General features: G+C 41.3%; 1 protein-coding gene across 2 annotated transcripts in view; it reads left to right on the top strand.

The window, feature by feature from the left end:
* Nucleotides 1–15,943, top strand: part of cacna2d1a (calcium channel, voltage-dependent, alpha 2/delta subunit 1a) — a 103,826-nt gene extending 87,883 nt beyond the window's left edge. The window contains exons 32-38 of one of the 2 annotated variants that reach the window (XM_074625378.1): nt 2,757–2,909; nt 3,958–4,010; nt 4,342–4,397; nt 5,567–5,693; nt 6,390–6,502; nt 7,136–7,218; nt 11,422–15,943. In XM_074625378.1, coding sequence (XP_074481479.1) covers nt 2,757–2,909; nt 3,958–4,010; nt 4,342–4,397; nt 5,567–5,693; nt 6,390–6,502; nt 7,136–7,218; nt 11,422–11,544 — 708 coding nt within the window. In that variant the 3' untranslated portion in view covers nt 11,545–15,943. The remainder of the gene's footprint in view (nt 1–2,756; nt 2,910–3,957; nt 4,011–4,341; nt 4,398–5,566; nt 5,694–6,389; nt 6,503–7,135; nt 7,219–11,421) is intronic. The other variant, XM_074625379.1, reaches the window with a different exon arrangement.
* The last annotated feature ends 1,436 nt before the right edge of the window (nt 15,944–17,379 follow it).

Here is a 17,379-nt window from a genome sequence, read left to right as displayed (position 1 = left end):
ACATGTTCTAGTAACCCAAAATACAAGTGTGCACCTGAAGATGAGCATAATACGTCCTTTTTAACCATCTCCATAAGTCCATGCACGAGATAAAGCAATGAAATGCAATTGAAAGCTCTAATAAAAATAAATATATGAATAAATGTTTTACATTTTCTTGACCTTGAGTTGACATTTTTATGGACTGCATTGAGATGTTCTATGAAATCTTCTTATCCTAAAAGAGAAGGGGTTTGTAGTATTTAACTGTGATCAGACAAACCTTTTGTGAACCTCACTCTCAATTTGCCCAATAACGAAGCCTCTCAAACACAATTTGACCCATCTTTACACATATATACAGTAAGAGCACACGTTTCCCCGCTATAACCTGACCCTATGCTAAATGCTAATAGCGGGGTCCCTGCTGTCGTCTGAGTAAATGTTTTTTCATGCGGCCTCGGCTCCTTCCTAATCAGGCCTGGGTGTGCGCTGGATAAATCAGTGGCCCTCTGAAGTTTGGCAGCGGCACTAAAACCCAGGGACCTGAGGCCTTGTTTGGAGAAGGCTGTGTGCCCTCAATCATATTTCCTACAGGAGCAAAGTTTCTCTCTCCGTAAGCTTCTCGCTTTGCTCTGCCTCTTTACGTCTTTCGTTCCTTTTTCTTTCCCCGAAACCCTCAGGGAGTCTGCAGCCAACAGGGCTGTGACTGTTAATTCATTATTTGTTTTACTGCTCAGGGAAAGGAGAGAAGGCTCCCTGTACCTTATAGATTGGAAGATTTATATATCCTTTGGCTGTTAAGACTAAAGAGGAATGGATATGTGGAGGACGGCTTGTTAACGGTGACCTCACAAAGTGGAAGGAAAAAGGGATAGTTTGCATTTCCTCGTGCACACACACACACATGCACGTCTTTCAGCACACACATATAGATGAGTACTACTTACTGTACATACTCCCTCCTGGATACACAAGTACTTAAACACTCCCGAGCACACGGTCGTGTCACACCTGCTGAGACAAACTACTTCCTCTTCATGGAAATTTACGGCTGCCTGGTGGACTGTGTTAATCAGATTATACCGAAGTCCATCATCCTGCTTTGGAGGGTGATTTACCGAGTTTGTGCGTGTGTGTCTATAAAGAACATTGTCTGCACATGTATACACATCCTTGATTGTTTTTGTGCATGTGTTTTACATAGATTTAACTATGAGTTAGTTGACCGTATAAAAGCGTTTAAGTGCTCTTTAAATGCGAAAACATTGAGGAAAACCTCAATAACATCAGCATTTTAAAAGGTTTCTTTCTCGTACAGAGGGTTCAAACGTTTCTCTGACCTTTATTACTGAAACCATTTCCGCTGTGAAATTGTTAGGTTTGGCACACACTGCTAGTCTGGTATATTAAAGGCTAAAGAGCTGGTGTAAATCTGTGTTCATGAAGTCTGCTATCTTTATCTCTGCAGGTACAGTATGCTTACATCTGTTAGACTGTATTAAGCAATACAAGATACAGACTGCAAAAATGCAAAATCAAGTATATTTGTCTAATTACTAGTGAAAATATGACATAACTTTAAATATAAGACACAATCACTTGACAAGTAACATGTCAGTGAGATGTAGGGACTTGTTTTTAGACATCTTGAATACCTTGTTAAGTGAAAAAATACCACTTTTGGGGTGTTACAGGCTTATTATGACACACAACACGTCCTAATACTAGTCAAGGTTATTAAATGGAGGCTGGGACACGGCCTTGAGCTATGGGGCGTGACACAGTGTAACTGGAGCTGCCATGTTGGAGGGTAACAGCAGACGGCGCTAGAAATAAAGGGATGGTATCTGTTCCAGTGCTCTTTGGGTCCGCTCGGCCTGACAGAACTTTTCGGATACGCTCGAAATGGATGGCCGCCGATATACAATAGAACGTTTTCAAATAGAGAAGGATTTGTTTTTGGTCTTTTATTAAAGGTCTTTTCAAAGAATTGCCGAATTGTAATTCTCACCCATAAAGTAGGCGTCTGACACCCTCCCTGCGGACACCTCAGTGAAACAAATCATGTTCTGTGATCGTGCGTCAGCTAGTGAGCCTTTCGGCGTGTCTAGACCAGATTTTACTGCACATGTGTTGTACCCCAATGATATGATGCAATATGGCGCTCTCCTCTTTTAACCCTCTTTGATACTAGTGAAATATAGCTCAAATTGAATTTTCCCAGCTAATTTCAAGATCTCTTTTTATCTTGAAAGGCCTAAATATTAAATCTTATTTCAAGAAACAAAGTCTCACTTGTTCCATTGGCAGAGATTTTTGCTTTTACAAGCAACACATCTCATATTCATTTTTTAAACTTATTTTTGAAGTGGTCTTTTTTTCCAGTTTGGATTTTAAAGACTCTTCTTAAAGGAATAGTTTGACATTTTTAGGAAATACACATAGTTGCTTGTGTGGTAGTTAGATGAGAAGATTGATACCACTCTCGTGTTGGTATGGAAAATATGAAGCTTCCCCCAGCAGCTGGACATAATAATGATCTAATTCATCAGGCCCCGTGTCAAAATCTAATTCTAAGACCTTCAATGTTTTTGAAGATGCACTAACATGGATCGTATTACTAAACAGATGTGTGTATAATCAACTTACAACACAGCATATCTGGAAGTATAGGAATACGGTACAGAATAAATGGATAGTGGGAGAAAAGGGTGCTAAAAGCGGCCCATCTGTGTGTAGTAAATATTTAAAACTGTTCCTCCCTCTGTCCTTAGATCGGGCGTTTCTTCGGTGCCATCGACCCGATCCTCATGACGAACCTGGTCAACTCGTCCCTGTTCACCTTTAAGAAGACCTTCGACTACCAGTCGCTCTGTGACCCCGAGAGAGAGAGCAAGGCGGCTGCAGGCCTGCGATCCGTCTACGTGGTGAGTTACATAAGCCAGAGACCGTTCACACACACACACACACACACAGAGCCACCCACATGTGCACACCCACACTTCCATGTTCACACATTTTGATAGCCACACATTTACATTCACTCATGTTCCCTACTATACATTTGTAGCCGTACCTGCTTGCTTGCTCACACACACACTTCCAAATGATCACACACACACACACACACTCACAAGGGAGCCATAAATCTGGACGGAGCAGATGAGAAGGGAAGCAGAGGGTATGGTGAAAGCGTTAGAGTGGGAGTTTGCAGGAACAGTAACAGGATTAGGTGGTCTAGCGTGCTTGGCTAACACACCAAGTGATGTAGAAAGAGGCACTGTTTTTCCTCACTAACAAAAACGTACAGTGAAATGACGCAAACTGTCTGCAGATGCAAAACTGTTTCTCTTAGATGCTGAAAGCCCATTACAGGTAGCGGTAGACAGACATAACAAGCCAATACCTAAGAAAGAGATTAAAGCATTCGTGGGTATTTACAGATGCAAAAAATTCCCCTCACTGACAGACAATTGAAACCACGCAATTTCCCGACTTGTACACAAATGTCTACAACACGCTTGAGTGACCAAAAGTAAGATGAAAGTGGCAGTTACTCTCTGATCAAAGGCTCCGTCGCCAGCCGGTGATGCCTCCAACACGGTTAGTTTAGGACTCCCTTGATGACTCAACGCGGCATCAACTTAAGAGAAAGGATGCAACACTCATTCACCCAAACAAGGCCCTCGCATGCTAACCATAATCAAAGCAGCATGTCGGGTCTTTTTATTCAAACCGTGTGCTACTTTTGTTTTCTCACTAGCTCTTTTGTTTACATATTTATCCCCGCATCTGTTGAGGAGGATCGTGTGCAAATTTCCTTCCGAGAGAGAAGAAAAACCTTTTAATCTTTGCGCCTGGCAAAACCGGACAGCGACTGTAAACACAAGCAGGATGTTCAAATTGGCTCAAACAGTACGATTATTATAGATTTCCTCTGATATTAATCCTCATTTTGTTCGTCCCCCCCCTCAGCCCACAATTGCAGATATTCTGAATATAGGATGGTTTGCGACAGCTGCAGCCTGGTAAGTCCTTTTTTTTTCAGAATTTTTCTATATGGTTGGCATTAGCGTCAGCCCTTTATTTTTAAATGATTGATAACAAAAATATACAGTATAAAAGCCACTATTTTAAGCCCTTAAACTCAGATCCTAATGGAAAGCAGGCAAGGATTTGTTGCTCCAAAATGGACATATAGCATCTGTTTAATAGCTGAATTGTTCCCAGGACAGTCAACATTCCGCAAAATCTTCCCTTGATTTATTGATGCATTAGCATTTACACAGATGATTTATTGTGGGTTATGTTCCAATGAATGCAGACATTTTTCATCCCCGGGTTTGTTTTTGCTCTTAGGTCAATACTGCAACAGTTACTGGTCAGCATCACATTCCCCAATTTCCTGGACGCAGGTGAGTTCCCTTCAATTTGACATAGAAAAGAATAGCACTTTGAGGTTTTAATACGTTTTTTTTTGCAATATTGAGCCAGCTCTGGACCGCTTATGGGGCCTCATTATGAAAATAGAATAAGTTTTACTTTGACAAGGCCTTAAAAGATACTGAACACATTATTTTGTTTCCTCATCTTGGAATTCTTATGAAATAATCAACACATGCCAAGAATATGTGGTTAGTAACAATATTGTTCGTAGGAACGTTTGATCACTCATTCTTCTCCAGAAGATTATGTTTGTACACGATGTTTTATGTGTGCAAGATGTTCGGCGGTTTGTTCATCAGCTCGTTGTTTTTGTTTGTTCACTTCGAGCACTTCTTTTGATTTACGCATTTACGGTATGTGATTCTTAAGCACCGCAGAGTCCCGAAGGTCCCCAAAAGAGAAATCCAGTGTGCACTTTTGTACCTGGATGCACAGCAGAAGTCTGACAGACTTCTACATGTAAATACAATTAAGTTGCATGGATTTGGAAGTCAACACATTTTCATTTTTTTTTTATTGGTATTCTGTACCACTACGCATCTATGGTTCTAATAAATGGAGATTATTAAAGGTGCTAAATACCCATTTCCATTGCCTGTCAACGGCTCTCAACATGGCGACGTTGCTAACCATGTAAACAATGATGAAAGTGCTGACAGAGCTAACAGTGTTAACCTGAGGGGGAACTGAAGAGTGGGTGCTACGTTTCCGCGATGACGCCATCGGTTGGGACAGCGTTATTGGGTGTAACCGCTGTATGAGAGCAGTGCAGATCGGCGGCTGTGAGCTAGCCAGTGGGGCACGCTCACACGCACTAAAAGCATTTGGCCAGCCCAGTGATGTCAACAAAGCACAGAGAAGCTCAGATTACACTCAGAGGGAGAGCGACTTCATTCTCTGCTCAGGTAGACATTACTCCTCTATATCTTTACATAGCTGCTCTAATAAATGTTTTTATATAGACAATGGATCAAAAGGCTGCGTATAATGTGAAAGGAGTCGCTCAAAGTGACAAACCCACAGAGAATTATCACCCGCCAATTGCTTGTGTCAGATATATACAGTATATATATATATATTTTGAAGTGCTTGCTTACATGAATACACACAAATGTTCTTGTGTGTCCTTCCACCACAGCCGAGATGGACGATGAACTGTCAGACGCCATGCTCAAAGAGGTCTGCATCACAGAGCAAACTCAATACTACTTTGAGACCAACAACCTGTCTTTCAGAGGCACGATCGACTGTGAAAACTGCACCAGGTAAAAAAAAAACACACACACCCGGCATATAGTGTATATAACACCCTCCCTGACCTGCAGTGATACGTTTGCATCTATGAGACACAATGAAGTCCCCAGAGGTGGCACTAAGAGGGGCTGTAAAAATTCACATGCCATGAAGGTGAAGTCAAGTCACTAGCGCGGACCACCGTCTTGGCATGTTCTCATGTGTGTGTGTGTGATTGTGCACACGTGTGTGTACGTACGCCGTTTTTAAGGCCCCCTCGTGCCGGCTAATGGAGTGCCTGCCCGCATGCCGCGCGGCGTTCCTGCACATTAGCCGCGCACACGTTTCTTTTTTTAACGACCGCCATAAAAAAAAGCAGAGAAAATCATTTGTGCACCAGCGACATGTGGGTTTCGGTAAAGGTCCTGGAGGACAGTGGGGTGGCACAGCAGGTTTGTGTCCCCTTAGGAAGGAAAGCAGCACTTAGGAGACTTGATTGAGCGATCCACTGTGTGCTTTTCATTCTGCTGAAGATTACAAGGTTTTCTGGAGTGTATCACGCATGAGGAATATTTCATACGTTTACTTTTAAAGAAACAGACCAAAAATTCAGTGTCTTCCTTTCATTACTTTCTGGATGTCTCGGTGAAATAGTATCCTCATCTTTTCCTGGACTCGAGCCCACATGTCAACAACCTCTCTTGTGCCTCTCTTGTGCTCCTCTCCAGGCTCTACCACGCTGAAAAGCTGCCCAAGACGAACCTGGTCTTTATCATCTCTGATGCGAAACTCACCTGCTCGTCCTGTGACACCAAGCCGTTAATACAGGACGAACAGCAGTGTATCCTTTTACCCAACGCAGCAGCCGTCATCTGGCACAGAACATCTACATTTTGATTCAGCGAACAGATGTTTGAAGAAGTTTGTGTTTTTGACAAGATAATCACGAATAGATGTTGACTTTCCTCACTACTCCCTTCATTTGCGTCCTCTAAATCCTACAATGAGTGAACATTTCAACAATAATTGACGTCTAAAATTTGGCCCAGGACAACAGATGCATCCGCACAGGGTTTCTTCCCTGCTGTGTCTGTAAAGCAGATGGCAGTGTGTGGGATACGTCTGTCGAATAGCTTACAAACAAATATATGATGCTCTCTCAAACACACAAGGCTGCGGTCAATTATATATTAAGCCTTTTGGAAAACACAATGTTCGAATATGACTGCCATGCAGGATATATTGAGGTTTTGAGCAATGTGTTTGAAATCTAAAAAGAGACGACTTGCTTTTATGTTTCTGGATGTGTTTGATTTAGAGAGTAATTTAATATATCCTAGTGATTTCCCACATTAATCAAAATGTTCTGTTTAACAATTTTTTCATTGGGTAATCATAGTGTTTAAAGAACTATCTATTACTGAAGCAGAGTCACTTGGAAAATTGTGTCATGTTCCTGACGTTCCTCCTCCAGCTAACGGTCCTGATCCCTGTGAAATGGCCCAGAATCCCCGGTACAGGAAAGGGCCCGCGGTCTGTTTTGATAACAACGAACACGTAAGTTGCGTCCATCAGAACCTGGACTGCTTCTGGTTGAATTTGACCTGCACACTTTTGTTGCCAAGGGTGCTCTGTGTAGGGTTTCAAGCTTGCTAAACCAGTGAGACCGTTTGCTGCTGCTTTATTAGTCTCCCAAGAATTAGAGAAGTTTTGCAGAAAATCCAGCCTGAAATTGGGGAAAAGCCGTTCAAATTAAAGCGTGCGCCCCGAGGCTACTGTTTTTGGGGTTTCACTGCTAAAATCATTTGAGTTTATCGCCAAGAAAAATCTAGGTCTGGTTACAGCTTTATACAGGACACAGTTTCAATCAGGACTTTTAGCACTTACATAAAAAAATCAACTGCAGATCCAAACCACACGTATATTTTTGACTACCACGAGTTAGGGCTGGACCATAACACACATTTATCAAAATACTGGCATTATGGCGTCTCCTCCCAACATAAATGTACTCCTATTTTCAATTAAAAAAATTCTGAATCAGATATAATTAAAGCTGCATTAATTGACTTTTGCTGAAAACACAACACTGACTTATTATGAACTTGTTAATGGTGAAATTGTCAGCAAATAGTTTACTGTTTACACATAACATTAGCAGTAAGGCTGTCAGAGTTAACGTGATAATAATGTGTTAATGCTCATACAACAAAATATAATATAACACAACTTACAATTTTTTAGGTTGTAGCGGGCTCAGTTTTAAAGCTAGAGTGAAGATAACCAACCTTGTCATACTAGCTTGTCACGAAAGAGGTTAAATAACGCTCCAAACTTGTGCTAAATTTTGGGCAAGGAAAAACTGTCATGGCCATTTTCAAAGGGGTCCCTTGACCTCTGACCTCCAGATATGTGCATGAACATGGGTTTATGGGTACCCACGAGTCTCCCCTTTACAGACTTTATGATAATCACATGCAGTTTGGGACAAGACATAGTCAAGTCAGCACACTGACACACTGACAGCTGTTGTTGCACTGTTGGGCTTGAGTTTGCCATGTTATGATTTGTATAATATTGTCAAAGCTGCGGGCCGTAAAACCAAAACAATGAGCTGAAAGATGCCCAAAAATGCACCGTAGAGCTGAGCAGAACTGCAGAGTTGGGTGATAATTGTCTGTGTGTTTGTCACTATAATCGACCCCATAGTCATTTGATCCATTATTGATGTAAAAATATTGATTCTAGCAGCTTTAAACAGAGAATATATACAACAACCAAAGACATCCAACCAGAAGTTTAATCTTTAGACTGTAATAAATCCGGACAAACAAAGCCAGCACGAAGGAAGGAAATATTGTGCACCGAAGTATTAACAAACAAAATGTTTCAATTCAATCTCTCAAGGTAAATATGACAACTTACGGTAATATAAGTGTTAGTTTATAACATCCAGCCCTACCCACAAAGTGCCTGTTACTTTTTTTTTTATTATTCCTTCCCAAATTTATACTCCAGATGAAGCAACGTGATCTGTTTTGACATTTCACCTGGAAAATAAGAGGTAGCAACAGCAACATATTAGGGACCTATAAAAAAGGATGGAAGGATTTCAGCCAGTCTTTTTTTTTTTTTTAAAGTTAAGCTCTTAGCCTCACTGGACAGAGCCCAAAATCCTTAAGCTGCACTCCTGATATGGAAACAATATATCAGTGAAGAAATTCTACCCACGGCACCTTCCCATCACTAATATCTTTAAATGGTGCATGCCTTTTTCTTTTTTTTTTTTGCAATCCCTCGAAAGCTGTATGTGTGCACATTTCCCACGCGAAGGCAAACAGCCGCTTGTTGCTCAACTATGAATAACTAAAGCTAAACAAACATTTTCATGAGCAGCAACAGAATCTCTGCGTGTGAAACCTCTGCGCTTGTTTGTTTTCACTCTATAGTCTCTTTCCAGTGTCAAAGTTTGTATGAATCAACTCTTATGCTCGCTCACAAACATCCACACACACACATGCTTAACTGCTCCTCTCACACTCTGAACGCATGTGTCTTGTACGACTATTGTCTAAACTGATTTTCTTGTCTTCTCTCTGCTCATATTTGCTTTCTAACTTCTTTGCCCTTTTGCTGCATGATTCTCTCTCTCTGTTCTCTCTGTCTCCTGCTCTGTGATTGGCTGTTGATTGGTTAGGATGAGGCCATGTGCCAAAGGAGCGCAGGCTCCCCATTGGCTTCCTCTCTGCTCATGTTACTGCTGCCACTGTTCATGTGCTGTCTCGGGTCAGTCCCATAACGCTAACTTTTGTCTTTCATTAACATTTTTATCTCACACTCAATCTCACCGCCTTTGGCTCTTAATTTTTACACTCTTTCTCCTGGTGTTTCTATTCTCTGTTTGTTTTCCTCACCTTATCTCTTCTCCTCTTTTTACATCTTTTTGTTCCACTTCTTCATGTCTTTTTTCCCATTGTTTTCCTACCCTTATCTTCCTCACCTGTCACTCTCTCTTACATTCTACCACCATCTGTCTTCTACCTCCCAGTCTGTCTCTCGCCAACATTTTCTCCGTCTCACCTGACTTTGAACTTCAAGCCATGCTCTTTTATATCTTTCCCCATCTATCATTGTCCGTCTCAGGCAATACACTCCGGTGTCTATCTCTGCCGACATCTGATTACTGATGTAGCCAGACAAGCTATAGCTAAAACAGGCCACTCACTTCTCATTTGCATCCAGACGCTTGTGCGTCTCTTGTAATGATTCTCAACTCTTTTTCCTCTGCAAAAACATATCAAGGCGAGACATTCTTTTCCCCGTTTACCTCTCCAGATGCTAAGCATACAGAGAGTGGGAGTGTCCGATCAGTATTGGTCAGACGTGATGGCTCAAAGTTTTCCAGTCAAGAGTAAAAAAAAGACATTTCGAAGCTTTTTTTTATATTTCCTGACCTCTTGTTTGATACCTACATTGTTCTGGTTGACCGTTTGCAAAGCTCCACCCCTGTTAGTTAGTGTTTCTAACATGCTGCACCTGTCAAGCTTTCCATTGTCGCACAGCACATTGTACAGTGATAAATGTGGCAGATATACTTCTCAAAATTCGTAGTGATTGTTGAAATAATGGGTCCTTTATTTCAGACAGAGGTATAGGCTTCAGCCGGCAAAATCAGTAATCGTCAGACGAAATGACAACTGATGCTGGCAGGCTAACAGCTATAGAACGTTGGCTCCAAGAAATGGTCAAAAAACAGTCAACGACTGACTTTTTAATCTTTCCAGCTGACTTTAAAATCCAGTAAAAGGGTCTTAAATATACACCTGATGGCTACATAAATAAAATAATAAGAGACTGAGGCTAAAGCTTCATGACTCAGACAAAAAGTCAGCATCCTCACCGTCAATAATCCATGTAAAGCAACAGAGGAGGGATCCCTCTTCCTGGATGGACAGACGTGCATTAGATGTTGTGTGTACAGAGTAACAACATCATTAAAATAGACAATCCAACTACTCTTCCGCAACGGCGCCGTCAGTCGGGTCGGCGTTATCGGCCTTAACTGCCGTATGAGAGCAGTTGGGTACGCTAGCATGCTCTAAAAGGCACGCGTGGCCGGCCCGGCGATGTCAACAAAGCACGAAGAAGCTCAAATTACAACACACACAGAGGGAGAGCGACTTCATTCTCTGGTAGGTAGACATCATTACTCCTCTATATCTTAACATAGTTGTTTGATGCTATACAAATGCTATGGATATCATATAGAGCACCTTTTAAGTATGATAAAAATGTAAGATCAGACTGTTATTTCATTCGAACATAACATCTGTTTGTCTGCTTAGCAATACGTATTTTTCAAATGGTATGTTTTCACTTTTAACATTACAAGAGAAAAAGCTTTTAGGATGAGAAGTATATCCGTTGCTCGGTTTGCTTGCGTGCAAACCGAAATCGAGTAGAGTAGGACAGGGTCGCTAGCGTTGGCCAACTCTGATAGCTCTCCAGACTGGCTTCCACACTGTGGATGCTACTTGTGAATGGGGCTTTTTGACGTGACCTATAACCCCACGAACTAATGTAACCACAGCTCCTTGCACACCACTGTTTGTGGAGAAATTCAATGCTTGACAGGTTGACGTGCCAATCAGTGTTTGGGAGGAGGGGTTTAGTGAACGGTCAATTGGAAAGTTTTTAATGTGTTGGTTTTAACAATCAGTAACTTCACTTCCCCCCCCTCCCCCCCTTGCTTTGCACCAGGAGCAGGACCCTGACTGTGGCGGGGCGTCCGGCCTGAGCCCCTCACTTTGGATGATGGTGGCCATTCAGCTGGTTCTACTCTGGGTTTCGACTGGCTCCAAACCCCACGACATCTCGTCATGACCTCTGAAAAATCCTCATCACACCCTCTCTCTCTCCTCTCTCTCTCCTCTCTAACTCTCTCTCTCTCTCTCTCTCCCTCTCTCTGTTATCTCCAAAATGGCAACCAGCATGCAACGCTGCCACCGAAATGACAAACGCCCGATGAGAAGCGCTTGTACCTAACAAAACGAAAAACCTGTGAGCCCCCACATCCTGCCAGTTTCTTCCTTTTGATACCTTCATTTTCAGGGGTTTCTCAAAGTGATTTCACCAGGTGCAAATGGGACGAAAGAGAGATGTTTATCGGAAGATATCAGTTTTGAAAGAACTCAACCTACGCCTATCCTTCATCTCTTCAACGGTCCCCGCCAGCTGAGATTAATTTTCATTGGCGACTTCTGAACTTTCTCTGGCTTGATGTCATCGATGAATCGGACTGCCTTATAGTATCAGAGGGATTTAAATCATGATTGGGGGGAGGGGTTGGGGGTGGGAGGGGGGACTTGCTGTTTATTAAAGAGCAGTTTTATTCACCACTGCCAGAAACACCGCTGCCTTTTGCAAGCGTGTAATTTATTTTGAATCAATTTGCAGTGGCTAGTTATTAGGGTATTTATAGTTTTTGTGGTTGAGAATTCGGCTAAGATTGCAGTAAGAGATGCCAAATTGTTACATCACAACCTCGTGCCCTTCGTTTGCCTCCGTCGGGTTGCTGATAATAATGTCTGAGGGTTTTTTAAAGATGCATCGTCTTTACTTTCGGCCCCAGTGTTTTCTTTCATGTAGATACTGTATTTGCAGTGTGGAAATCATTGTTCATTGTTATGTTTATGCACAGAAACCAATCCTTCAACTGCCACAGAGGGCCTGCTTCTGAGTGATTTAAGCCCTGATCGAGAGTAATAAATTATCTGGATTTCCGGCCTCGGCGGCGTCGGATTGCTCCAATGAAAACTCTCTTGCCATAGTGCGCATCGACCAATCAGGTCGAGCCTGGCTGGTGTCCTACGCATGCTCAGTGGACAAAATCTCTAGTGCCATGTGGACTGCGTGACTCAGACGAACCCTTCAGCTTCGTAGGCCGTGGCGACTGAATGGAAAGAAGTGTAGTATTTATTTTATTTTATTTATTTGAATGAAGCGTCAGGACAGCATGCTATACTGTTTCTTTTATCGCCACCACTAAAGAAAATATGAAGGGGGTATGAGAATTTGTATTTGACATTTTGGTCAACAAAAAGAAGGAAATCGGTACATTTGTATTCACTGCTGTCACTTTTTAAATTAAATGACTACTATCTGCACTGCAATTCAAAGTGCAGCTGTTATTTGTCTTTACAGTTTCATCCTGACTTAAGAACAACCTCTATATATCTCTATATAGTGGCTCTTGCAGTTTACTACACTGTGGTATGATACCACCCAGTAGAAATCACTGCAGTCAGTCCATTCTTTGTGATCTTCTTTGCTGCGTTTTATTTTCTCCAATATACGCTCATCTTGTTTCATTTTGTGTGCCTTCCGTTTTCCATTGGTTAAATATATTTACAGACGATTTACTGTAGATTGTTTTATTGAAATATTGTCATCTTGTTTGCCAGAGTGCACAGCAGTTAAAGATTTATTAAGAAATGCACTAATTAGCCAAAGCACTGCTGCGGAGCAAAAGAAATCTGCCAAAATAATAAACAATTATACATTTTTACAGGACCAAATCCAGACGAGCTAAATGCCAATGCAGTACTGATTATGTCAGTGATGATAAGAGAAATTAACTTAATTAATTTCAGGATGAAATTATAAAATACATCCTGAAGATGCAATATGTAGAAAATGACATACATTGTTCTGGTTAATTTATATATTTATAAATTATTGAGGATTAAAAGACGTAAATTGAAATAGGCAGTGTGATTGTTGTAGACGACAAGCTTTAAACCCTGATTATGTAAATGTCACTTTTACTTAAACCAGCTGCACTTGTTTGTTTGGAGCCACTGTCAATGAGTGATCGCAAAATGTGGTCCTTATTTAGGTGTCTGTTGGTTCCAGGTAAGAATTGACAATCACAGGTTACCACAGTTAGAACTGTTTAGTGATATCAGATACTTTAAGGATGCACTCCGTGGTTTTACTGCCTAATCGTGCCCCCAAATCGTAAAACTTCCTTCTAACTCACTTCATGTTCAAAACATCAACAGAGGAGCTTATTTGGGGATTTTGGGGACGCTATGTACACCACTAAAACAAAACCAAGGAGTGCATCTTTTTATGAGTGTGTAAAAGCTGTCGCATGTTTGCAGGAAACCACTTAATTCTGTGGGGGGAAGTGAAAACCACAGATTAAGCTGTGTGCACCACATTACCACTAACATTTGTCTTTCACCCTCTACAGAGTTGTTTTAGTTAAAACATCGCTGTTTTTATATCATATCCGAGTCAGATCATGGAGTGCTATAGTTTGTCCATCTTGTTTTGTGGCACAGCTCTACCGCCACCGTCACCAGTAACTTTAAAGTGGTCTGTGGTGCACTTTTTACTCTCAATGTGTTCCTGTATCTTAAACTATAACCTTCCAACGAAAAAACAATGTGGTGAAAACTAACAATGGTATTTATGCTCCTCTTTTACTAACGTACTCAAGAATATCAAGTGCCATATGGGACTCTCTTATTCTCTTGTGGAGAAACCTATTATCGTAATATAACATTTATGCAATTTACCAAGGCAACATGTAAGTCTCATAAATTGTTTTCCCTGTGCTGCATGGTAGTGGCTTACAATTTGATTTTTAAAAGACATAACATATCCGGTGTGTGCTCCTGCTTAAAGTGTGTAATGTTGGGAAGCATTTGTTCATGATATGATGAAGTATGATCAGCTATTACTGCCTTTCTCTTGGGGGGACAGCATTTGGCTCCGCCCCTGGTCTGAGTCAGCTGGGGAAAGAGAATCTGATTGGCCAGCGTGATGTTTGAATGCACTACTCAATCTGTCTGATCGGTTCAAGCCATTTATTAATCACTATTACTGTATTTAAGGACCATACCGGTGATTTAGCGAATTTTAGACCAATTACTAAAAATCATGAATACTTGTTACTGCCGAGTATTTTACAAAAAGTTGTAGTGTTTCAGATTTTCAGTGTGTTTTCATAGTGGGTGTACTCTAGACGGTCAACTCCGTCGGCATGAAAAAATGTTGGCATTGGACATTTCTGCAAACCATGGATACGTTGAATGTCAATGTTTCTGAAAATAATTTTCATAACTATGTTTTCGTGAGTGTATAATCACCTGAAACTAAGAATCGTTGTTTTCGTTAGCTTAGAATGAGCCCTTCATATATACATAGGGAGCGGGTCCTCTTCACGGAGTTCGCCATGTTTCTACGGTAGCTCAGAACAGACAAACCAAACACTGACTCTAGAGAGTCTTTTGCATTTTTTACGTTACCTGAAGGCCACCGTAGTTCTCTGACACGCTTGTGAAACTGCTGTAACATGAGCTGCAGAGTGCAAGACTGTGGTACTGCCAACCGCTATCTGACATCTGTTGCTCCTAAAGTAGTGTTATTATGGTAACGTGGTTACGGTTTTGCACTCGGCGGCTCACATTACTGCAAACTTGGAAAAGGAGGAGTGAGTGGAGGGGTACTCAGTTGGTTGCAATCTGCAACCACACCACTATATGCCACTAAATCCTACACACTGTACCTTTAATCTGTACAGAAATCAATGGAAAACAATGACTGTCTGAAAAGTCCTCTTCAAATATGGAGGGAAAGTGGGAAATGTGAGCAGTAATAGGCTAAAACATATACTTGAATTTTAGTTGAAAAGCTAAACTTGCAAAAATCATTGGTATGGTCCTTTAAGTCACTTTGGACAGAGGCCTACATTGACATGAAATGAGTGAAAATACACGCCACCTAAAATGCTCCAGTGTTTTTAGAGATGCACAGAAAACATTGTAGAGCGAACATGAGCTCCATATACTCGTCCAGATTTCATTCTACTCTTAAGTGCTAAAATCAGATGCTGTCACTTCAGGAATAATATACTCTCGATGTGATATGAAGTGTTTTTGACTCTCTGTTGGTGCTCTCTGTATGGATCGTGTTGGTTGGCCTTTTTATTTCTGGAATCTTGAGGACTGCTTAATGTGTGTGTTTTTTGTGTCTTTTACCTTGCTGCCACTCTTTGGCAGACGATTGGCGGGCCTGTCAGTCAATCTTCCTCTGCCTTCAGTTTTAAGGCAGGCTCTTGATGGAGGCGTCCACCAAGTCGCCCCTCGCCAGACTCTTTGGGAGGGCCTTGGTGGGCCTCTCTGTCAGTCTCCCTCGATTGTGCTTTAACATGTTACACTTTAGTGGAACTTGATTCTCCAGAATCAGTCATGTAAAAATTTGTACAAAACTGATGTTGTTCTCAACAAAAAGAACAATGTTTATAATCCCGGGGAGGAAAAAACGTGTTTATTCATGTGCAAATAAGGTATATTCAGAATAAAAGTCTATGATTACTATCTGTTGCATTGCGTTTAGAGTTCTGGCTCATGTCCTTTTCTTGCAAAATATATATTTTTTTTCCACAGTAGATCAGATTTCTGTTACTAACTTCTGTCACATTGCCAACACACATTTCCCATCCAAATGTGTGTGAAAATGAGAAGGAAGCACCCCGAGTCTGCTCTCCCAGTGTCTAGCCAACATCAGAAACTGACATCCAGCCAAGATCAACAATGTCCAGGAAAAGAAAGGATGGAGGCGTAGGTCCAGCCACATCTCTCTACAACATTGAATTTGGCTCAAGGACACGTCCATTAACAACGACCCGTAATGTTCTCTGGTCATAAATTTAGAGTAATTCTTGTTTTCCCCGTTGCACGTTGATCAAATGGTAAGTGACTTTCTCGTTAGCGCAGTCCGCTTTACACTTGAACCTGAAACCAGCTGTGCTCAAGCCCAGATTCTTAGAGCCACTATTCCTCACTGCCCCCCAAAGACAAACTACAGGCTCATTTTACTCTTTATTATGGACGTTAAAAACCTAACCCTAGTCCTGCATGGTATACTGAAGAAAAACTCAAATCCTTTAGGTGCTTGGGGACACTTTAAATGTGACCAATTACAATGGTTTAGTATTTATTTTTAATAAAAAATGGCCTTTATTGTTGGTAGTACAGCTGGTGAATGACTACACAGAGACCAATAATATGAAATTACATATTTTACAAACCCTGTGACAGAAATAGATTACAACAGCATCAACTAAAACTATGCGAAACTTGCCATTTCAAACAATTATGATTTGATGGACTCACAAAATTCATCAATGGAAAGGAAAGACATTTCTTTAGCCCTCTTGGATTTTGACTTATAAATCTGTTATATTTTGTAATTGTTAACTATGTGCAATCTCTGCTTTTAATACATTCTCTTTCCTTGCATGAATTGTGTATGAACGATTTATCATCATGCCAAAAACTGCGTTTTCCGGTGACAGCACTCTGTCTTTCTTGGACTCCACTTTCTTCCTCCCAAACTCTTCCTCTCCACAAGTGTTATTCCTTGTCTGTCACGGATGAGTTGCGATGTCAACAGCACACGCTGGATTTCCTGCCAGGAGGCTCTGGATTTCGCGTCTGGCAACAAGATGACCCAGTCGGTTTACACAGAGAGGTCACTCCTGTTGTGTTTTTGATTGTTATCCTAAGTCTTCGGGCTTGTGTCCCTCTGTCACTGATTGATATCTGGCCTGAAGTCCCGTAAGTAAACGGCCTCTAGAGTAAATACAAAAAGTTTATTATGTAAGTAATTACTTGGTGGTATTAAAAGTCCTCTCATTACACCGAC

Source organism: Sebastes fasciatus, chromosome 23, assembly GCF_043250625.1.
Source record: "Sebastes fasciatus isolate fSebFas1 chromosome 23, fSebFas1.pri, whole genome shotgun sequence".
NCBI lineage: Eukaryota > Metazoa > Chordata > Actinopteri > Perciformes > Sebastidae > Sebastes > Sebastes fasciatus.
The sequence above is the reverse complement of the archived record's forward strand: the minus strand, read 5'-3'. Positions and strand labels throughout refer to the sequence as shown.